The sequence below is a fragment of the Oratosquilla oratoria genome, chromosome 21 (assembly GCF_046742065.1).
Source record: "Oratosquilla oratoria isolate Oo_2021 chromosome 21, ASM4674206v1, whole genome shotgun sequence".
Lineage (NCBI taxonomy): Eukaryota > Metazoa > Arthropoda > Malacostraca > Stomatopoda > Squillidae > Oratosquilla > Oratosquilla oratoria.
Window position 1 is genome coordinate 43,198,674 of NC_134797.1, and position 23,729 is coordinate 43,222,402.

General features: G+C 40.4%; 2 protein-coding genes and 1 pseudogene across 2 annotated transcripts; all 3 read right to left on the bottom strand.

Annotated features, from left to right (window-relative positions):
- Positions 1–1,016: 1,016 nt before the first annotated feature.
- On the bottom strand, positions 1,017–15,283 carry LOC143037071 (uncharacterized). Its single transcript, XM_076205182.1, has 8 exons — positions 15,272–15,283; positions 14,731–15,139; positions 14,155–14,270; positions 11,914–12,020; positions 11,742–11,793; positions 7,606–8,024; positions 3,260–3,446; positions 1,017–1,436 (listed from the first exon to the last, which is right to left on the bottom strand). Exons 1-8 carry the CDS (start codon positions 15,281–15,283, stop codon positions 1,017–1,019), a joined length of 1,722 nt encoding a protein of 573 aa, XP_076061297.1.
- Positions 15,284–17,867: 2,584 nt separating this feature from the next.
- LOC143037072 (cuticle protein 7-like) lies at positions 17,868–18,429 on the bottom strand. Its single transcript, XM_076205183.1, has 2 exons — positions 18,418–18,429; positions 17,868–18,287 (listed from the first exon to the last, which is right to left on the bottom strand). The coding sequence occupies exons 1-2, from the start codon at positions 18,427–18,429 to the stop codon at positions 17,868–17,870; spliced, it is 432 nt and encodes a 143-aa protein (XP_076061298.1).
- A 2,375-nt stretch (positions 18,430–20,804) lies between these two features.
- LOC143037073 (uncharacterized) lies at positions 20,805–21,372 on the bottom strand (annotated as a pseudogene).
- Positions 21,373–23,729: the final 2,357 nt, after the last annotated feature.

A 23,729-nucleotide genomic window follows, 5' to 3' on the forward strand; every position in this document is an offset into this window, starting at 1 on the left:
TATAATCCCATCTATAGCTTATGGATGTGAGCGAAGACCTCAGGGAAAAAACTAGAAAGTACATAGAGAATGAAGAGACCAATGCTGAGAATAATGCTGAAAACAGGAAGAGAGCAAGTTGGGTGAGAGGGCAGACTGGAGTGAAGGATATTTTGGAAATTGTAAAAAAGAGCAAACGGAATTGGGCAAGGAAGTTAGAGAAAAGGAATGATCAAGGGTGGATTAATGCGTTACTAGCTGGACACTGTGAGAGAAGGAACGCAGAAGTGAAAGAACAGACTGAAGGCGAAAAGACTAGATGGAGGTGTTTGTAGGAATTATCTGGGAGTTTGGCGTAGTCGCACGACTTATGGTATAAAAAAAGGCCTTTGTTCAGCAGTGGACTCGAAATGACTGATTGATTGATTAATTGATATATAGGCATTGAGTAATCTTTAAAAAGTACCTGGTGATTACGGTCTTGTGAGATGGACGGTGGATAGAAGAATCTTAATTTTTCATCAAAATTATCACCTTCATCTTGAGGTGCAGCACCGAGGGAGTGACACCTGATACAGGACCTGATTAAAGGTCTTTTCCAAATAGTTGACATAAAATAATTGGCAACCGGCGACTGTTCTCCTCCTCCTCCGGTCATCCGGTGACACAGAAAGAGCCCCATTCTAATACAACAAAGAAGACACTGCAATGCCTCTACCTTAGGAGACCAATGAGAGGGCCCGAGGACCACTGTCGGTTACTGAGAGACTGCATTTTTTTTACCATCCACCATCCAGTGCAACAAGAGTTAACAGCTGTGATATAGGTGTTACATAGACAACTGGGTAAGGAAGCTATTGAGATCAATTCTTCATTTTATTTGTGCAGAAATACATCACCGGTGAAATAAATCATCTTCAGGGACATTAAGATCATTCGAGGTCACGTGGCTAGAAGCGTGGCACCCTCGGCAGGCACTGGCTCCATCTAGAGGCTCCTGACTAGGAGACGGTCGAACGGTGGGGGTTGATGCCCATTTAGTTGGGAGTCCCGTAGAGGGATTGGGGAGGAGGGGCGTAGGCACGGTCCTCTTCACTCGACTCTGGCTCTGGGTAGTGGGCCTCACCCTCGTATTCGACGTTGGCCACGAAGCCGGAGTCGCCATCGACGTAGTAGGTGACTTTCTGTAGGCGTCCGTCGGGGAGCTGGACGTAGTAGGAGCCCTCGGTTCGGTCGCCGTCACGTGTCTCCTGGTGGCCAAAGTCGTTGCCGGAGTCTTCGTCCTTGACGGCGTAGTTGAAGTCGTACTTGGCGGGACCGTAGTCCTCCTCGGAACTGCGGACGTAGGCGCGCTCGTGGGTCTCCTCTGACTCACTCGGAGCGGCGTAGAGGTAGGTGGGCCTGGAGTCTGGCAGGGCCAGGCAGACGGTGACGAGGGCGGCGAGAGCGACGGCAGCCTGGGAAGAGGCAGAGATCTCTTGATCACACACAGCAAGTCACTAAATTTATAGATCCATAACCCTTTTCCCATTCACGTACATAGACGCGAGCATGAAACCCGAGAGGGTCTGCGATAGAGAACAGCCTACCTTGAGAATCATGGTGGTGATGGTGAGTGTTTGGTAGACTCTCGGGTCCTTGTTCGGCTTATATACGAGCAAGACGACGTGACGTCATGTCGTGTGGCTTGAGAGGGGAAGGGGGTCAGCTAGTTTCCCTTTTCATAGTCATTCTCCCTCCAAGTGCATTGTACTTCCGTGGACCAATAATATCCCACGAGGACTGTGTTCGTACCACACCAGGGTTGTCTGGTCAACCTTACTTGTAGGCTTTCCAAACTCTCCCTCTTTTCGTGCATCGGTTGATATCAGAGGTGCCACAAACCAGTGTCGTATTTCATTGTTGCTACCTCATTAATTAGTATGGTCGAGCCGATTACATTAATTTCAGACTCCAGTCACAGTCATAACAATTCCAACACACTTCGCATAATCCATCCAATGTTATCAAGCCAACGAGGTGATGCTTTATCGTCCACCAGGGGGGGGGGGTATAAAAGACGTAGTCCAGATATTTTCCTTCCTTAAAACATCTTCATTTAATTCAAAATGACAAAACATTGAGAAAATTGAATACAAAATACACATACAATCCTAAGCTTGATTCTATATTTCTATATAACTTTATTAATAAAAACTGGTTAACAAAATGAAACTTGTTATTTGTCATAATAACTAAAGTAGGTGAATTGAATGGCGCTGTTTTTATAAGAAAATAAAATACATTTTTTTCAGAATTTGTCTATGAGGCATGGATTTTCTGTGATAATATAGTTTATAGTGATAAAATCTGTACGCCTTTAATTATCATATCAGGATGATATTACCAATGTACTGGCCTTTGAAACGTAGATTGGATTTTCGACTATATCTGGCCTCTGGAAAGTCTCTACTAAGTGTATAATAGCAATCAATAGCATAGATGGTCTCTACTTTCCTTGATACCGAGTGCTCGTGTTCAGAATGTTCTGATGAACCCTATCGCGGTGCTCGTCACTGACTAAACCAAGAGAAAATTCACAGTGAGAGTCTAATAAGTGGATTTTTGGGCTCATATTGCAACCCAGGTTTTTGTATGAAGTCAGTAAGCCATTCACAATGTTACAGTAATTTTCTGGTTTATATTTATCATAAAAGTCTTTGCAAACTTTATTGAATAAATAGCCATGCAGCTTTTTCAATACCAGTCAGCACTTTGTAATTGTTTTTTCTATCTCGCATCAGTTCCCTAATCTGTGGTGCTATAAAATTACCCTCCTTGAGTTTTGGTCACTTACTCATGCAAATTTATTTCTCAAGAATGTGAATTCCTCGCCAGTTTTATCCTTACCTCAGACGAATTTATTTTGATCAACCCCAGTTAAATCTGCAAAGAAGGCAGTCACATTTTCTCAGTGTCAACGAGTGGAATGCTAATGACATTCTTCTCTCGTGGAACCAATGATAATTTTGGCCACACTTTCTTCATATTCTGTTTTTTTTTTATCCGATTGTTCCATTCAGAAAGGAAGCAACGAAACTAATTGTAGCCCATTTGCATTCCGAATAAAATTGACACAACCTTTAGGTCACCACATATATTACATTAAAATTCCTCATTCCTATAATTTTTACAACAAAAGGTTCATACTCTTATATGTTTTCTTCATGTTTGCTGTATGAGCCAGAGGAACAGAAGGAAAATTATTTCCTTTGTGGAGCAGGACTGGTTTCAAGCTTACATTGGAAGAGACAATAAACAAGCGCCACTCATTTGTGTTATATTTGTGATCAAGTTTCCTCATAACAGACTGGACATATTTGCGAAATAGCACACCATCCTCATGTGAGAAAAAATTCCCGAAAACATAGTGGTGATCAGCCGATTTCTGTAATGAACGACATATAACATCAAATGACAGGAGTATACTGTAACACAAAAATTATGAGTGATACCAAAACTGAAAAAAAGAAAGTGAAAAACAGGTGTGCAACTACAAGACAGTCATCATCTGATCTATTATAGAAGGAGACGAAAAAGATCCAGTGAAGTAAATTTTTGATTCATATGAGAGGTTGATGGTAACGTAGTGAAGTTCATTTGTGTATCAGTTATGGTAGCTTGGACTGCAATGAGGTTATGTGAGAGGCATACTCCAAAAATAATCCAGGTTTATCCACCAACTTCACTGAGTTCAGTCGATGAAACTGATTTCTTTTATGATGATTTAAATCAGGTGCTGGACTGAGAAAAAAATATACGATGGTTATGATTTCAATGCCAATGTGGGGAAGAACATGGAGCGTTTGGGGAGAACACTGGGAAGTTTGGAGTAAGAGAAATGACAGAATGGATATTCAAGTCAATTTTGCAGAGAACTACACAGTGAGAATAAAGAAGCACTTTCTTCCAAAAGCTCGTAAGTCGTAAATGCAGTTGGAGAAATGGGACAACAAAAAATGAAAATTAGAGGATGAGAGCAAGAAAGTTCCTAATGTTATGGTAGCGGCCATAGAGTGGTAGGTTTCCCAGGTAAATTCAAATTCAGAGCCGAGAGAAATAAACTAGTTTTGAAAAAGTAAACAAAGTAAACAAGCCTTCCAAAGGTGAAGGATAACAAGGATGGATTTCACTTGGGAATTAAAAACACACTTGAAGTTCTAAAAAACAAAGAGGATACAATTGAGGGTGTATATCTTAATTGAATATCATTATGGAATCGGCAGAGAAAGTAGGGAGTACAAAAAACAATAGGCGATGCAAATACTCCAAAGTTGCAAATGATCTTAAGTCGGAAGAAGAAGTGGTAATATTAAATTCTATATATTAACATTGTGATGGTTCTAGAGAACATTTATACGAAAGATATTGGTGTAATTCGACTACGCAGATATACAGAAAAGATAAAGATAGAGAAAAGAATACGGCAAGGTGATAAAATTTCACCCAAAGTATTTACATCTTGACTGGAAAATATATTTTGAAAGCTTAGTAGGGATTATTGGAAAACTTTTTATTCACCTCAGATTAATGGGTGACATTACTTTGATTTCAGAAGCAGCAGAAGAATTGCAAAATGTGCTTAGTAATCGGAACATAGGGAAGTTTCAATGTATGTTCCAAGATGAATAAGAGTAAAACCAAAGTAACGTTCAATTCGAAGATTTGAAGTAAAGAAATTATAATCAATGATGAGATTTCTAAAGACATTGAATTTTATATTCATTCAGGTCAGACGCTAAAACTTATTAAAAAACAAAAGAGTGAAATATAAAAAGGTATTACAATTGACTGGATTTTTTTTTTAGGAGTGCCTGTATAGTTCCTCTTCACAAGAGAAAAGGGGACAAGTGTGAATGTAGTAGTTTCAGAGGAATTAGCTTGTTAAGTGTAGTTGGGAAGGCTTATGGGAGGATCTTTATTGAGAGGATTAGGAGAGGAAGAGAGGGAGTAATTGGTGAGGAACAGTGTGGATTTAGGACGGAAAGAGGTGTAGATCAGATCTTTGTAGTAAGACAGATATGTGAGAAAGCTATAGGAAAGGGGAAGGATGTTTTTTGGGGTTTTATGGATCTGGAAAAAGCTTTTGACAGGGTAGACAGAAAGGCACTGTGGGAGGTTTTGCGGATTTACGGGATAGGAGGAAAGCTTCTAGGAGCTGTCAAGAGTTCTTATGAGGGTAGTAGAGCTTGTGTCAGGATTAGAAATGGAGAGTGAGTGGTTTGAGGTAAAGGTGGGACTTCGCCAAGGATGCGTTATGTCGCCCTGGCTGTTCAACCTTTACATGGATGGGGTAGTGCGAGAGGTAAATGCAAGGGTAGTGGGTCAGGGACTGGAGATGGTTAAAGAAAATGGAGAAAAGTGGGAGGTGAGCTAGCTGTTGTTTGCGGACGACACTGCGCTTGTGGCAGGATCAGAGGAGGGATTGAGGAAGTTAGTGACAGAGTTTGGGAGTGTATGTGATAGAAGAAAGCTAAAGATAAATGTGGGTAAAAGTAAGGTGATGAGATGTACAAGGGATGAAAGTGGCAGTAGACTGGAAGTGAGCATTAAGGGAGAGAGACTGGAAGAAGTGGATAGTTTTAGATGCTTGGGTGCAAATGTAGCAGGAAAAGGAGTAGGGGGTGGAGGGAGAATGTATATTGAGAGAAGCGAGTAAATGCCTTGGTGGATTAAAAAGTGTAATGAGAAATAGACATTTGAGGATAGACGGTAAGAGGAGATTGTATGAAGGAGTGATTGTGCCAACAGCACTGTTTGGGGCAGAAACGTGGAACATAAGAGAGGAAGAGAGAAGGAGTTTGAATGTGTTTGAGATGAGGTGTCTGAGAAGTATGATGGGGATTACTAGGCTAGATAGAGTGAGAAATGAGGAGGTGAGGAGGAGAACAGGGGTGGAAAGGGAGCTGGGAGATAGGGTTGATGAAAGAGTATTTGGATGGTTTGGACACATGGAAAGAATGAGTGAAGAAAGACTGGTAAAAGAGGTATGGAAGGCAGATGTGGAGGGAGTGAACATGAGTGGACGTCCTAGGATGAGGTGGATGGATGGGGTGAAGGGGGCTTTGGGGAAGAGGGGAATGTCTGTTGAGGAAGGACGGGAGAGGACAGAAGACAGGGGTGAATGGAGAATGGTTGTATATGGAGGATGTTGTGATGCATGAGGTGGAATGGGCGGGGTGATGGGGGTGAGGTAGTAGGTGTGAGCAAAATTTGATGCAGCCCGAATAAATTTCTCCCCGTCTTCTCCTTTTATGCAATGGGGGGACGGAGAGGGGGGGGTCGCCGATTTGATGAAGCGGCCTTGCTGTGGATGTGCTGTGTCTTGCGACACTGCTTCTGACCCGGGTCAGTGGACAGGGTGCAGGGATGACCCGTCATCCAGGAGGTGCTAAGATAAGAGGGAGGGTGGAGGGGTGTGGAGTGTATTCAGGGATGGAATGGGTGGGAATGATTTTATGCCTTTTCCTTTTAGGCTACCTCCCTTGCAAGGGGGACAAAGCCTTGGTATATGTATATATATATTTATACATATATATAAGAACATCATGGAATCTCTCTACCTATATGTCTGAAACTTAGGTTTTACAATCCTTATGTAATCCCATCTATAGCTTATGGATGTGAGCGAAGACCTCAGGGAAAAACTAGAAAGTACATAGAGAATGGAGATATCAGTGCTGAGAATAATGCTGAAAGACAAGAAGAGGGCAAGTTGGGTGAGAGAGCAGACTGAAGTGAAGGATATTTTGGAAATTGTAAAAAAGAGCAAACGGAATTGGGCAAGGAAGTTAGAGAAAAGGAATGATCAAGGGTGGATTAATGCGTTACTAGCTGGACACTGTGAAAGAACAGACTGAAGGCGAAAAGACTAGATGGAGATGTTTGTAGGAATTATCTGGTAGAGTTTGGCGTAGTCGCACGACTTATGGTATAAAAAAGGCCTTTGTTTATCAGTGGACTCGAAATGACTGATTGATTGATTAATTGATACATAGGGATTGAGTAACCTTTAAAAAGTACCTGGTGGTTATGGTCTTGTGAGATGGACGTTGGATAGAAGAATCTTTAATTTTCATCAAAATTATCACCTTCATCTTGAGGTGCAGCACCGAGGGAGTGACACCTGATACAGGACCTGATTAAAGGTCTTTTCCAAATAGTTGACATAAAATAATTGACATCCGGCGACTGTTCTCCCCGTCCTCCGGTCAGCCGGTGACACAGAAAGAGCCCCATTCTAATACAGCAAAGAAGACACTGCAATGCCTCTGTCTTAGGAGACCAATGAGAGGGCCCGAGGACCACTGTCGGTTACTGAGAGACTGCATTTTTTTTACCATCCAGTGCAACAAGAGTTAACAGCTGTGATATGGAGTTACATAGGCAACTGGGTAAGGAAGCTATAGAGATCAATTCTTCATTTTATTTGTGCAGAAATACATCACCGGTGAAATAAATCATCTTCAGGGACATTAAGATCATTCGAGGTCACGTGGCTAGGAGCGTGGCACCCTCGGCAGGTACTGGCTCCATCTAGAGGCTCCTGACTAGGAGACGGTCGAACGGTGGGGGTTGGTGCCCATTTAGTTGGGAGTCCCGTAGAGGGATTGGGGAGGAGGGGCGTAGGCACGGTCCTCTTCACTCGACTCTGGCTCTGGGTAGTGGGCCTCACCCTCGTATTCGACGTTGGCCACGAAGCCGGAGTCGCCATCGACGTAGTAGGTGACTTTCTGTAGGCGTCCGTCGGGGAGCTGGACGTAGTAGGAGCCCTCGGTTCGGTCGCCGTCACGTGTCTCCTGGTGGCCAAAGTCGTTGCCGGAGTCTTCGTCCTTGACGGCGTAGTTGAAGTCGTACTTTGCGGGACCGTAGTCCTCCTCGGAACTGCGGACGTAGGCGCGCTCGTGGGTCTCCTCTGACTCACTCGGAGCGGCGTAGAGGTAGGTGGGCCTGGAGTCTGGCAGGGCCAGGCAGACGGTGACGATGGCGGCGAGAGCGACGGCAACCTGGGAAGAGGCAGAGATCTCATGATCACACACAGTAAGGCACTAAATTTACAGATCCACAACCCTTTTCCCATTCACGTGCATAGACACGAGCAAGAAAGCCGAGAGGGTATGCGATAGAGAACAGCCTACCTTGAGAATCATGGTGGTGATGGTGAGTGTTTGGTAGACTCTCGGGTCCTTGCTCGGCTTATATACGCGCAAGACGACGTGACGTCATGTCGTGTGACTTGGGAGGGGAAGGTGGTCAGCTGGTTTCCCTTTTCATAGTCATTCTCCCTCCAAGTGCATTGTACTTCCGTGGACCAATAATATCCCACGAGGACTGTGTTCGTACCACACCCAGGGTTGTCTGGTCAACCTTACTGTAGGCTTTCCAAACTCTCCCTCTTTTCGTGCATCGGTTGATATCAGAGGTGCTACAAAGCAGTGTCGTATTTCATTGTTGCTACCTCATTAATCAGTATGGTCGAGCCGATTACATTAATTTCAATCTCCAGTCACAGTCATAACAATTCCAACACACTCGATGGTTTAGTTGCACTTTGCATAATCCATCCAATGTTATCAAGGCAACAAGGTGAGGCTTTATCGTCCACCAGGGGGGATATAAAAGACGTAGTTCAGATATTTTCCTTTCTTAAAACATCTTCATTTAATTAAACATGACAAAACATTGAGAAAGTTGAATACAAAATACACATACAATCCTAAGCTTAATCTTATTTTTTTATATAACTTTATTGATTAAAACTGGTCGAGAAAATGAAACTTGTTATTTGTCATAAGAACTTAAGTAGGTGAATTGAATGGCATTGTTTTTATAAGAAAAGAAAATATGTTTTTTTCAGAATTTGTCTATGAGGCATGGATTTTCTGTGATATTATAGTTTATAGTGATAAAATCTGTACGCCTTTAATTATCATATCAGGATGATATTACCAATGTACTGGCCTTTGAAACGTAGATTGGATTTTCGACTATATCTGGCCTCTGGAAAGTCTCTACTAAGTGTATAACAATAATCAATAGCATAGATGGTACCGAGTGCCCGTGTTCAGAATGTTCTGATGAACCCTATCATGGTGCTCGTCATTGACTACACCAAGAGAAAATTCGAAGTGAGAGTCTAATAAGTGGATTTTTAGGCTCATATTGCAACCCAGGTTTTTGTATGAAGTCAGTAAGCCTTTAGCAATGTTACAGTAATTTTCTGATCTATATTTCCCATAAGTCTTTGCAAACTTTATTGAAAAAATGGCCATGCAGCTTTTTCAATACCATTAAGCACTTTTTATTTTTTTCTATCTCGCATCAGTTCCCTAATCTGTGGTCCTATAAAAATACCCTCCTTGAATTATGGTCACTTAGTCATGCAAATTTATTTCTCAAGAATGTGAATTCCTCGCCAGTTTTATCCTCACCTCTGACGAATTTATTTTGATCAACCCCAGCTAAATCTGCAAAGAAGGCAGACACATTTTCTCAGTGTCAATGAGTGGAATGTTAATGACATTCTTCTCTCGTGGAACCAATGATCATTTTGGCTACACTTATGTATCAATACAGAGAGATTTAAAAAAGACAATAAGGAAAAGAAAACGACAATACGAAATGAACATCGCTGATAAATCCAAAGAGAATCCCAAAGAATTCTATAGTTACATTAGAGATAAAAAGGTTGTTAGGAATCACATTGGTCCACTATTATCTGCTGACGGTCAACTTGAATATTCAAATGAAGGAATGTGTAATATCTTAAACAATTATTTTAGCTCGGTATTCGTAAACGAAACACCTCAAAGTGAATTCCAAACTGAAACCTGTGAAAAGTCTGGGGTAAACTTACTCACTACGGTAAATATAACAAAAGAAAAAATTCAAAGGTGTATAGACAAACTCAAAGTTAATAAAACACCAGGGCCTGACGGTTGGCATGCAAGAATCTTAAAGGAAATGAAAAATGAGATTGTTGTTCCATTAGAAATTATTTTCAAGAAATCCATCATATCCGGAGATGTCACAAGAGAATGGAAGCTAGCTAACGTTACTCCCATATTCAAAAAAGGTGACAAAAAGAAACCAAATAACTATAGGCCTATAAGTTTGACTTCAATCGTAGGAAAAATAATGGAAACTATCATCAGAGATACTATCGAACATCATTTAGAAAGTAACCGTTTGATAAATGATAGCCAGCATGGTTTCAGACGGAAACGTTCTTGCGTGACTAACTTACTCGTATTCTACAACACAGTTATCTCGAATTATGACAAAAGAAACAATATAGATTTAATATATCTAGACTTTACAAAAGCTTTTGATACCGTCCCACACGAAAGACTACTTACTAAATTAGCTTTGCATGGAATAAGTGGTAGCCTATTAGGTTGGACTAGTAATTGGTTGAATGGTCGAAAACAGAGAGTTGTTTTAAATGGAAAAACTTCTGGATGGAAAAGTGTTGCAAGTGGAGTTCCTCAGGGTTCCGTTCTTGGGCCACTTCTATTCATAGTATATATAAATGATATAGACCATGGACTAAAATCTACTCTTTCCAAATTTGCTGATGATACAAAACTGTGCGGAGTGGCAAATGATCACTCAAACCAATTAGATATTCAAGTAGATTTAGATAAATTACAGCAATGGTCTGAAAAGTGGCTAATGAAATTTAACACAAGTAAATGCAAGGTAATGCACATAGGTAAAAATAACAGTAAGTACGATTACAAGTTATTTGGTAATTCGTTAACAAAAGTGGATAATGAAAAATATCTCGGCGTAATTATCAGTAACGACCTCAAATCATCCAAGCAGTGTATTTCAGCCTCTGAGAAAGCAAATAAGATTCTGGGACTGATTGCGCGATCTTTTGATTTCAAAAGTCCATCACTCATTAACAAGCTATATAAATCGTTAGTTCGTCCACATTTGGAATATGCTGTTTCTGTATGGTCACCGAATCTCATTAAAGACATTGACAGACTGGAAAAAGTACAACGGCGAGCCACAAAACTGATTCCATATATCAAAAATAAATCATACGAAAATCGACTAAAACATATGAATCTGTTTTCCCTAAAAAAACGTAGACTCAGAGGTGACTTGATACAGGTCTTTAAGATTTTAAAGGGAATTGACAACATCAAAAGTGACAAAATTTTCACACTGAATGAGAATCAGACAAGAAACAATGGTCTCAAACTATCCGGAAATAGATTCAATTTGGAAGTAGGTAGAAACAACTTTGCCAACCGTGTAGTAAATGAATGGAATAAACTTCCTGCACAGGTAGTGCAATGTAGTTCAGTTCGAAGCTTTAAGAATCAGTTAGATAAATACCTAAGTAAGATGCTGTAATGATTATAATTTATCTTATATTATTTGTTTTTGTTTTGTTATCATTTGTCTGTCTGATTTTCATTTATTATTAGTTATATGTCAATTCATTATTATTTACTATTTACCTGTTTGTTTATTATTTAACTATACCTATGCATTTATTTATGTATTTTATTTGTTATTTACATTATTATAGTTTTTATTTATTGTTTTATTATTAATATGATTTTTTTTTCGCATCCGACCTAGATGTGGATCAAAAGGTCTCCTGTCGGCATGCTCCGCCTTTGTAATCCTTTGTTTTTTTTCCGATTGTTCCATTCAGAAAGGAAGCAACGAAACTAAGTGTAGCCCATTTGCATTCCGAATACAATTGACACAACCTTTAGGTCACCACATATATTACATATAAATTCCTCATTCCTATAATTTTTACAACAAAAGGTTCATACTCTTATATGTTTTCTTCATGCTTGCTGTATGAGCCAGAGGAACAGAAGGAAAATTATTTCCTTTGTGGAGCAGGACTGGTTTCAAGCTTACATTGGAAGAGTCAATAAACAAGCGCCAGACTGGACATAATTGCGAAATAGCACACCACCCTCATGTGAGAAAAAATTCCCGAAAACATAGTGGCGATCAGCCGATTTCTGTAATGAAAGGCATATAACATCAAATGACAGGAGTATACTGTAACACAAAAATTATGAGTGATACCAAAATTAGAAAAAAAAAGTGAAAACAGGTGTCCTCTTTTGGTACAAATTCTTTGTTAACCAGTGCATGTATCAGGACGTCGGAGATATGTCTTTAAGTTTTAACCATCACCCTCATCTTCATCTTGGGGTGCAGTTCCGAGGGAATGGGACATAGTATAAGTCGACAAACGGTAACTGCACTCCTCTCGTCCTCCTCCCGTCAACTAGTGTCATAGAAATAAGGCCACACTAATAAAAGACAGGCAACAGTCCCATTCTTCCTAGAGAGATCTACTGGAGCGCCAAGGGACAAGTGTCAGTTACTGTGAGGCTGCAGGGTCCTTACAAGTCTGAGAAACGCGAGTCAACAATTGTGATACGAAACAAGAAACAAGATTGAAGGTGTGAGGTTGTGTACCTCCGTTGACCAATTATATCCCCCGAGGACCGCGGTCGTGCCACATCCAGGGTTGTTCAGTCAGCCTTAATAGTAGACTTTCCAGCCCTTCCATCTTTGCGTGCATCGGGGGTCATCAGAGATGCAGCAAACCAGTGCTGCATTTCATTGTCGCCTACTCATTCATTAGTGTAGTCGAGTTGATTACACTAGTTTCAGAATCCAGTCACATCCACAACCATCCCAGCACACTCGATGGTGTAGTTGCACTTTGCACTATACATTCAATGTTACCAAACATTGGATTTATCCATCGGTGGATATTTGAAGAAAGCAACTCGAAAATAAGAAACATAGTCCACAAATTTTTGTCTATCAAGACATCTTTAGGGAATGAAAAATTGCAAAACATTAAGAAATTTAAAAACAGAATAGACAAGGATATAGTGATGAATTAGAAAAGCACACATGTTTCCGCAATACCATACTATGGCCGAGACGTTCCTGGGGCTGTGAAAAACTCGTTTTCTTGATGATGAAATGATCAAGGTTATACAATATTAACCTTAAGTTCACATTATTATCATATATATGTTTTATATGACTGGATTCAATATGAATCTTGTAAACAGCCTATCGACCTTTTTAAGATGTTTTCAATAGTATTTTTGTTCATATAATCTAGCTTGGCAAAATCCTATAGAATCTTGGTATATCTTTCTTTTAGACTCGCATGGAAAGGAAGTACAAAAAGGTTCTTTTTGTGAATACTTCCTTTCCTGAGAAGTATTATATATATATATATATATATATATATATATATATATATATATATATATATATATATATATTATATATATATATATAATATATATATATATATATATATATATATATATATATATATATATATATAATATATATATATATATATATATATATATATATATATATATATATATATATATATATATATATAAATTTTTACCATTTTATGGGATTTGTCCACAAAACTTTTCGGAGACCTTAAGAGTGATGGAGTGTCATGTATATTCTTCAGCTCATCATTCAAGAATTCAGGACTACAAATCCAGTAAAGTCTAAGAAACCTAGATGAAAAGAAAAAAAGAAAAAGAAAAAAGAAAATTGTTTGGTGATGAGCTGAATAGAAGAAGACATAAGTATGTTTCCTAAAAACACCAAACCTAAAATGCCTTCCACTTCTATGTATGAGTTGTATCTCAGTGAAAACCTTGATGGATTGAGTTATATCATTCAAACTAACGTGGAAAGAAACTATAATACAATCCAGTACACACAATATCCTGAGAATAATGTTGAAAACAGGAAGAGAGCAAGTTGGGTGAGAGGGCAGACTGGAGTGGAGGATATTTTGGAAGTTGTAAAAAAGAGCAAACGGAAATGGGCAAGGAAGTTAGAGAAAAGGAATGATCAAGGGTGGATTAATGCGTTACTAGCTGGACGCTGTGAGAGAAGGAACGTAGAAGTGAAAGAACAGACTGAAGGCGAAAAGACTAGATGGAGATGTTTGTAGGAATTATCTGGTAGGGTTTGGTGTAGTCGCACGACTTATGGTATATAAAAAAGGCCTTTGTTCATCAGTGGACTCGAAATGAGTAATTGATTGATTAATCAGTACGTAGGCATTGAGTAACCTTTAAAAAGTACCTGGTGGTTACGGTCTTGTGGGATGGACGTTGGATAGAAGAATCTTAAATTTTCATCAAAATTATCACCCTCATCTTGAGGTGCAGTATCGAAAGAGTGACACCTGATGCCAGAACCTGATCAAAGGTCTTTTCCAAATAGTTGACATAAAATAATTGGCAACCGGCGACTGCTCTCCTCCTCCTTCGGTCAGCCGGTGACACAGAAAGAGCCCCATTCTAATACAACAAAGACGACACTGCAATGACTCTACCTTAGGAGACCAATGAGAGGGCCCGAGGACCACTGTCGGTTACTGAGAGACTGCATTTTTTTTTACCATCCAGTGCAACAAGAGTTAACAGCTGTGATATGGAGTTACATAGACAACTGGGTAAGGAAGCTATTGAGATCAATTCTTCATTTTATTTGTGCAGAAATACATCACCAGTGAAATAAATCATCTTCAGGGACATTAAGATCATTCGAGGTCACATGGCTAGGAGCGTGGCATCCTCGGCAGGCACTGGCTCCATCTAGAGGCTCCTGACTAGGAGACGGTCGAACGGTGGGGGTTGATGCCCATTTAGTTGGGAGTCCCGTAGAGGGATTGGGGAGGAGGGGCGTAGGCACGGTCCTCCTCACTCGACTCTGGCTCTGGGTAGTGAGCCTCACCCTCGTATTCGACGTTGGCGACGAAACCGGAGTCGCCGTCGACGTAGTAGGTGACTTTCTGTAGGCGTCCGTCAGGGAGCTGGACGTAGTAGGAGCCCTCGGTACGGTCGCCGTCACGTGTCTCCTGGTGGCCAAAGTCGTTGCCGGAGTCGTCGTCCTTGACGGCGTAGTTGAAGTCGTATTTGGCGGGGCCGTAGTCCTCCTCGGAACTGCGGACGTAGGCGCGCTCGTGGGTCTCCTCCGACTCACTCGGAGCGGCGTAGAGGTAGGTGGGCCTGGAGTCTGGCATGGCCAGGCAGACGGCGACGAGGGCGGCGAGGGCGACGGCAACCTGTGGATAGGCAGAGATCTCACGATCACATACAGCAAGGAACTAGATTTACAGATCCATAACCTTTTTCCTATTCACGTGCATAGACACGAGCAAGAAAGCCAAGAGGGTCTGCGATAGAGAACAGCCTACCTTGAGAATCATGGTGGTAATGGTGAGTGTTTGGTAGACTCTCGGGTCCTTGCTCGGCTTATATACGCGCAAGACGACGTGACGTCATGTCGTGTGACTTGGGATGGGAAGGGGGTCAGCTAGTTTCCCTTTTCATAGTCATTCTCCCTCCAAGTGCATTGTACTTCCGTGGACCAATAATATCCCACGAGGACTGTGTTCGTACCACACCCAGGGTTGTCTGGTCAACCTTACTTGTAGGCTTTCCAAACTCTCCCTCTTTTCGTGCATCTGTTGATATCAGAGGTGCTACAAACCAGTGTTCATTAATTAGTATGGTCGAGATGATTACATTAATTTCAGACTCCAGTAACAATCATAACAATTCCAACACACTCGATGGTTTAGTTGCACTTTGTATGATCCATCCAATGTTATCAAGCCAACGAGCTGAGGCTTTATCGTCCACCAGGGGGGGATATAAAAGACGTAGTCTAGATATTTTCCTTTCTTAAAACATCTTCATTTAATTCAAAATGACAAAACATTGAGAAAACTGAATACAAACTACACATACATTCCTAAGCTTAATTTTATATTTTATATTTAACTTTATTAATTAAAACTGGTCGAGAAAATGAAACTTGTTATTTGTCATGATAGGTAAATTGAATGGCGTTTTTATAAGAAAATGAAATGATTTTTTTTCAGAATTTGTCTATGAGGCATGGTTTTTCTGTGATATTATAGTCTATACTGATAAAATATGTACGCCTTTAATTATATCAGGATGATATTACCAATGTACTGGCCTTTGAAACGTAGATTGGATTTTCGACTATATCTGACCTCTGGAAAGTCTCTACTACATTGTATACAATGAATCTTGTAAACAGCCTATAGAATCTTGGTATATCTTTCTTTTAGATTCGCATGGAAAGGAAGTAGAAAAAGGTTCTTTTTGTAAATACTTCCTTTCCTGAGAAGTATTATATACATATTTTTACCATTTTATGGGATTTGTCCACAAAATTTTTCGGATACCTTAAGACTGATGGAGAGTCATCTACATTCTTTAGCTCATCATTCAGGAATTCAGGACTACAAATCCTGTAAAGTCTGAGAAACCTAGATGAAAAGAAAAAAGAAAAAGAAAAGAGAAAATTGTTTGGTGATGACCTGAATAGAAGACGACATAAGTATGCTCCCTAAAAACACCAAACCTAAAATGCCTTCCACTTCTATGTATGAGTTGTATCTCAGTGGAAAGCTTGACGGAGTGAGTTACATCATTCAAAGGAGTGGCATGTCATATTTCAATCATTCTTCTCCCAGGTACACCAATAAGACACTAACTGGAACACGTGTAAATAGTGAAATAATGTCAAAACTTACTAGTCTAAAATCATACTATAGATTAAGTTCAGTCAACAAGCTAATGAGATCAAGAATATTTTTGATGCGAGAATCAGAAATACATACTACCTAGCAAAGGTCCTAAACGTTTCGTATTTCCCCTTAATTTTGCAAGTAATAATGCTCACATTGTCGATTTAGAGACATATAGATAAATATAGACAAATGATTGTGGCCCTTCAGCCCCCTTTCACTTTGTCCTGTCCAGGGCCCTCGCACTTCGCCCTCGTGGCTCGTGCCGTGCTCGGTCCTTTTACTGGGGATCCAAACAGACCATTACTCGTATAGGCGGTACTTTATCATCCTATGAGCTCAAAGAAAGATATAACCATTCCAGAATAGGAGTAGAATTAACATTTACGATATCAATGACTCACAGGTAATGATAACGGCAACGACACATGCAACGATAACGTCACAGCATCTCCAGAAAGCAAATGTTATACGAACGGTTGTTGAAAGGTTGTCACATACCATGCATACTTTCATATATGTGATGAAATATGTTTTTTTCTTTAGGATATTTTCAAATTTATACTCACATAGATCATACATAAAGAACACTGTCTATATAGTTTTAGGCATTATATCTATACTTGAGACAAAATAGTACTATTTCTTTCAAATTTTGTCAAAAGTTTGTTTAAAGTTCGTATTGCATACTTTACTTAGCATCGCATAGCAAAGGAATTTTTTTAATAAAACTGAATTTATTTTGTTGTGTATTCGATTTTACATTGATACTTTTCACAATAACTGAGGGGGGTTAATGATACAGACAACGCCTCAGATTGCTTTCACTCGTGAAGAAGAGTAAAATAGATTAATCACCCAAGAGGTCCATATTACCATTAGAATTTTTTTGTCTAATTTTACACCAATTTTGGTCGGATTTGGATTTCTAGTTTTGAGTCCCTATTTCAGACACAGATAGATATGATGTTTGATAGGTAACAAGACTGAAGATGTAGGATTGTGTTGTTGTGAGTGTTTGCAAAGGGTAAGGAAGATATGGAGATTGAAATTTTGTTTTATTCATACAGAAATACATCATCGTAGAAATAAATTATTCTCAGGCACACCAAGATCATTCGAGGTCACGTGACTAGGCAGAAAGTGACACCCTCGGTAGGAAATGGATACATCTAGAAGTCCCTATATAGGAGACGGTTGAGCTCTAAGGGATGGGTGGGGTGTCCATTTAGTTAGGAGCTCCGTAGAGGGATCGGGGAGGAGGGGCGTAGACACGGTCCTCCTCGCTCGACTCTGGCTCGGGGTAGTGGGCCTCGCCCTCGTACTCAACGTTGGCGACGAAACCGGAGTCGCCGTCGACGTAGTAGGTGACCTTCTGGAGGCGTCCGTCGGGGAGCTGGACGTAGTAGGAGCCCTCGGTGCGGTCACCGTCGCGAGACTCCTGGTGGCCGAAGTCGTTGCCTGAGTCGTCGTCCTTGACGGCGTAGTTGAAGTCATACTTGGCGGGACCGTAGTCCTCCTCGGAGTCACGGACGTATACACGCTCGTAGGACTCCTCCGACTCACTCGGAGCGGTGTAGAGGTTGGTGGGCCTGGAGTCTGGCAGGGCCAGGCAGACGGCAACGAGGGCGGCGAGGGCGACGGCAACCTGAGGAGAGACAGAGGTCTCACGATCACACACAACGAGGCACTACATTCATAGATCCATAACCCTTTTCCCATTCATGTACATATCACGAAAAACAAGCCATGAGGCTCAGCTATAGAGAACAGCCTACCTTGAGAGCCATGGTGATGGTGGGTGATTGGTAGACTCTCGGGTCCTTGCTCGGCTTATATACGCGAGAGAAGATGTGACGTCATGTCGTGTGACTCGTGAGTGGAAGGGGGTCGGTCAGCCATTTTTCTTTTTTCACCTTCATTCTCCCTCCACATCCAGGGTTGTTCAGTGAGCCCTTCCATCTTTGCGGGCATCTGTATCAGTGTTGCATTTCATTGTCGCTTACTCATTCATTAGTGTAGTCGAGCTGATTACACTAGTTTCAGAATCCAGTCACATCCACAACCATCCCAGCACACTCGATGGTGTAGTTCCACTTTGCACTATACATTCAGTGTTACCAAACATTGGATGTATCCATCGGTGGATATTTGCAGAAAACAACTCGAAAATAAGAAACATAGTCCAAACAATTTTTGCCTATCAAGACATCTTTAGGGAGTGAAAAATTACAAAACATAAGATATTTAAAAACAGAATAGACAAGGACATAGTGAGGAATTGGAAAAGGACACAATGTTTCCGCAATACCGTGCTATGGCCGGGACGTTCCTGGGGCTGTGAAAAACTCGTTTTCTTGATGATGAAATGATAAAGGTTATACAATATTAACCTTAAGTTCAAATTATTATCATATGTATGTTTTATATAACTGGATTAAATATATCTTTACATCATAGAGTTATAGAAAATCGTTTTCTTGGGGTGATTCCAGTCAATGGTTTGGTTAGTCTTTAAGGTGGACAAAAATTCCACTGGACAATTATCCAGACTTAGAATTATACTTTTGTTGATCAACCTTGTTTTAACCACTTTCGAGTGTGTCCGATGTAGCGCGCACAATGAATCTTGTAAACACAACCAACTTCATCACCTACCGAATGTTTTGTTATGATGTTTTCAATAGTATTTTTGTTCATATAATCTACATTGGCAAAATACTACAGAATGTTGGTATATCTTTCTTTTAGACTCACATGGAAAGGAAGTACAAAAATGCTCTTTTTGTAAATTCTTCCTTTCCTGAGAAATATATTTTTTTTTTTACCATTTTATGGTATTTATCCACAAACCTTTTTGATACCTTAAGAGTGATGGAGTGTCATGTATATTCTTCAGCTCATCGTTTAAGAATTCAGGACTACAAATCCTGTAAACTCTAAGAAACCTAGAGAAAAAAGAAAAAAGAAAAGAAAATAGAAACTTGTTTGGTGATGATCTGATTAAAAGAGGACATAAAAGAAGACATAAGAATGTTTCCTAAAAGCACCAAACTTAAAATGCCTTCCACTTTTATGTATGGGTTGTATCTTAGTGGAAAAATAGATGGAACATCATTCAAACTAACGTGGAAAGAGGCTACAATGCAATCCACTACACACAATACGATCGATTTAGCAATGGTTTTGACAAGGAATGGCATGTCATATTTCAATAATTCTTCTCCCAGGTACACCAATAAAACATTAACTGGAACACGTGTAAATAGTGAAACTATGTATAAACTTACTAGTCTAATATCATACGAAATATTAAGTTCAGATAAACATAACTTTTGATGAGGGCATTAGAAATACATACTACCTACCAACAGACTAAAACGTTTGATATTCCCCCTTGATTTTTTCAAGTGTTGATCCCCACATGGTAGATTTAGAGACATATAGATAAATGTAGACAAATGACTGTGGCCCTTCGAGCCCCCTTTCACTTAGTTCTGTCCAGGGCACTCGCGCTTCGCCCTCGTGGTTCGTGCTGCGCTCAGTCATTTTACTGGGGATCCAAACAGACCATTACTGGTATAGGCGGTACTTTATGATTCTATAAGCTCAAAGAACGATACAGATATTCCAGAATAGGGGAAGAAGCAACATTTACGATAGCAATAACGCACAGGTAAAGATAACCTCATAGGTAACGATAAAGACAACGCCACAGATTGCTATCACTCGTAAAGAAGAGAACGCCACAGATTGCTATCACTCGTAAAGAAGAGTGAAATAGATCAATCATCTTGGAGGTCAATATTACCATTAGATTTTTTTTTCTTCTAATTTTCCACCAATTTTGGTCGCATTTGGATTTCTAGTTTTGAGTCCCTATTTGAGACACGGACAGATATGAAGTTTGATAGGTAACATGACTGAAAATATAGGATTGTGTAGTTGTGGGGTTTTGCAATGGATAAGTAAGCTATAGAGATTGAGATTTCATTATATTCATACAGAAATACATCATCGTAGAAATAAATTATTCTCGGGCACACCAAGATCATTCGAGGTCATGTGACTAGGCGGAACGTAATACCCTCGTAAGGCACTGGCTCCATCTAGAGGTTCCTATCTAGGAGACGGTCGAGCGGTAAGGGATGGATGGGGTGTCCATTTAGTTGGGAGCTCCGTAGAGGGATCGGGGAGGAGGGGCATATGCACGGTCCTCCTCACTCGACTCCGGGTCAGGGTAGTGGGCCTCACCCTCGTACTCGACGTTGGCGACGAAGCCGGAGTCGTCGTCGACGTAGTAGGTGACCTTCTGCAGGCGTCCGTCGGGGAGCTGGACGTAGTAGGAGCCCTCGGTACGGTCGCCGTCACGTGTCTCCTGGTGGCCAAAGTCGTTGCCTGAGTCGTCGTCCTTGACGACGTAGTTGAAGTCGTACTAGGCGGGACCGTAGTCCTCTTCGGAGTCGCGGACGTAGGCGCGCTCGTGGGACTCCACCGACTCACTCGGAGCGGCGTAAAGGTAGGTGGGTCTGGAGTCTGGCAGAGCCAGACAGACGGCGACGAGGGCGACGAAGGCGACGGCAACCTGTGGATAGGCAGAGGTCTCACGCTTACACACAACGAGGCACTAGATTCATAGATCCATAACCCCTTTTCCCATTCACGTACATAACCAAGAGGAATAAGCAAGCCAAGAGGCTCAGGTATAGAGAACGACCTACTTTGAGAACCATGGTGGTGATGGTGGGTGTTTGAAAGACGCTCGGGTCCTTGCTCGGCTTATATTCGCGCGAGAAGATGTTATGTCATGTCGTGTGACTCGTGAGTGGAAGGGGGTCGGTCAGCCATTTCTCTTTTTCCACCTTCATTCTCCCTCCACATCCAGGGTTGTTCAGTCAGCCTTAATAGTAGGCGTTCCAGCCCTTCCATCTTTGCGTGCATCTGTATCAGTGTTGCATTTTATTGTCTCTTACTCATTCATTAGTGTAGTCGAGCTGATTACACTAGTTTCAGAATGCAGTCACATCCACAACCATCCCAGCACACTCGATGGTGTAGTTCCACTTTGCACTATACATTCAGTGTTACCAAACATTGGATGTATCCATCGGTGGATATTTGCAGAAAACAACTCGAAAATAAGAAACATAGTCCAGACAATTTTTGTCTATCAAGACATCTTTAGGGAGTGAAAAATTGCAAAACATAAGAGATTAAAAAAACAGAATAGACAAGGACATACTGAAGAATTGGTAAAGGACACAATGTTTCCGCAATACCGTACTATGGCCGGGACGTTCCTGGGGCTGTGAAAAACTCGTTTTCTTGATGATGAAATGATAAAGGTTATACAATATTAACCTTCAGTTCAAATTATTATCATATGTATGTTTTATATAACTGGATTAAATATATCTTTACATCATGGAATTATAGAAAATCGTTTTCTTGGGGTGATTCCAATCGATCGTTTGGTTATAGTCTTTAAGGTGGACAAAAATTCCACTGGACAATTATCCAGACTTAAAATTGTACTTCTGTTGATCAACCTTGTTTTAACCACTTTCGAGTGTGTCCGATGTAGCGCGTACAATGAATCTTGTAAACACAACCAACTTCATCACCTACCGAATGTTTTGTTATGATGTTTTCAATAGTATTTTTGTTCATATAATCTAGATTGGCAAAATCCTACAGAATGTTGGTATATCTTTCTTTTAGACTCACATGGAAAGGAAGTACAAAAAGGTTCTTTTTGTAAATTCTTCCTTTCGTGAGAAGTATTATATTTTTTTTTACCATTTTATGGGATTTGTCCACAAACCTTTTTGATACCTTAAGAGTGATGGAGTGTCATGTATATTCTTCAGCTCATCGTTTAAGAATTCAGGACTACAAATCCCAAACCTAGAGAAAAAAGAAAAAAAAGAAAAAGAAAATAGAAACTTGTTTGGTGATGATCTGATTAAAAGAGGACATAAAAGAAGACATAAGAATGTTTCCTAAAAGCACCAAACTTAAAATGCCTTCCACTTTTATGTATGGGTTGTATCTTAGTGGAAAAATAGATGGAACATCATTCAAACTAACGTGGAAAGAGGCTACAATGCAATCCACTACACACAATACGATCGACTTAGCAATGGTTTTGACAAGGAGTGGCATGTCATATTTCAATAATTCTTCTCCCAGGTACACCAATAAAACATTAACTGGAACACGTGTAAATAGTGAAACTATGTATAAACTTACTAGTCTAATATCATACTAAATATTAAGTTCAGATAAACATAATTTTTGATGAGGGCATTAGAAATACATACTACCTACCAACAGACTAAAACGTTTGATATTCCCCCTTGATTTTTTCAAGTGTTAATCCCCACATGGTAGATTTAGAGACATATAGATAAATGTAGACAAATGACTGTGGCCCTTCGAGCCCCCTTTCACTTAGTTCTGTCCAGGGCCCTCGCGCTTCGCCCTCGTGGTTCGTGCTGCGCTCAGTCATTTTACTGGGGATCCAAACAGACCATTACTGGTATAGGTGGTACTTTATGATTCTATAAGCTCAAAGAACGATACAGATATTCCAGAATAGGGGAAGAAGCAACATTTACGATAGCAATAACGCACAGGTAAAGTTAACGTCATAGGTAACGATAAAGACAACGCCACAGATTGCTATCACTCGTAAAGAAGAATGAAATAGATCAATCACTTTGGAGGTCAATATTACCATTAGAATTTTTTTTCTAATTTTCCACCAATTTTGGTCGCATTTGGATTTCTAGTTTTGAGTCCCTATTTGAGACACGGACAGATATGAAGTTTGATAGGTAATAAGACTGATAATATAGGATTTTGTAGTTGTGGGGTTTTGCAATGGATAAGTAAGCTATAGAGATTGAGATTTCATTATATTCATACAGAAATACATCATCGTAGAAATAAATTATTCTCGGGCACACCAAGATCATTCGAGGTCATGTGACTAGGCGGAACGTAATACCCTTGTAAGGCACTGGCTCCATCTAGAGGTTTTTATCTAGGAGACGGTCGAGCGGTAAGGGATGGATGGGGTGTCCAT

What these genes read in the sequence shown, in the direction of transcription:
- LOC143037071 (XM_076205182.1), bottom strand. An exon ending in TCCCCAATCCCTCTACGGGA is followed by an intron (nt 14,271 to 14,730) that starts CTCCCAACTAAA and finishes ACCTTTGATCAG; the next exon opens with GTTCTGGCATCAGGTGTCAC. An exon ending in TGTTTATTGTCTCTTCCAAT is followed by an intron (nt 1,437 to 3,259) that starts GTAAGCTTGAAA and finishes GCCTCTTCCCAG; the next exon opens with GCTGCCGTCGCTCTCGCCGC.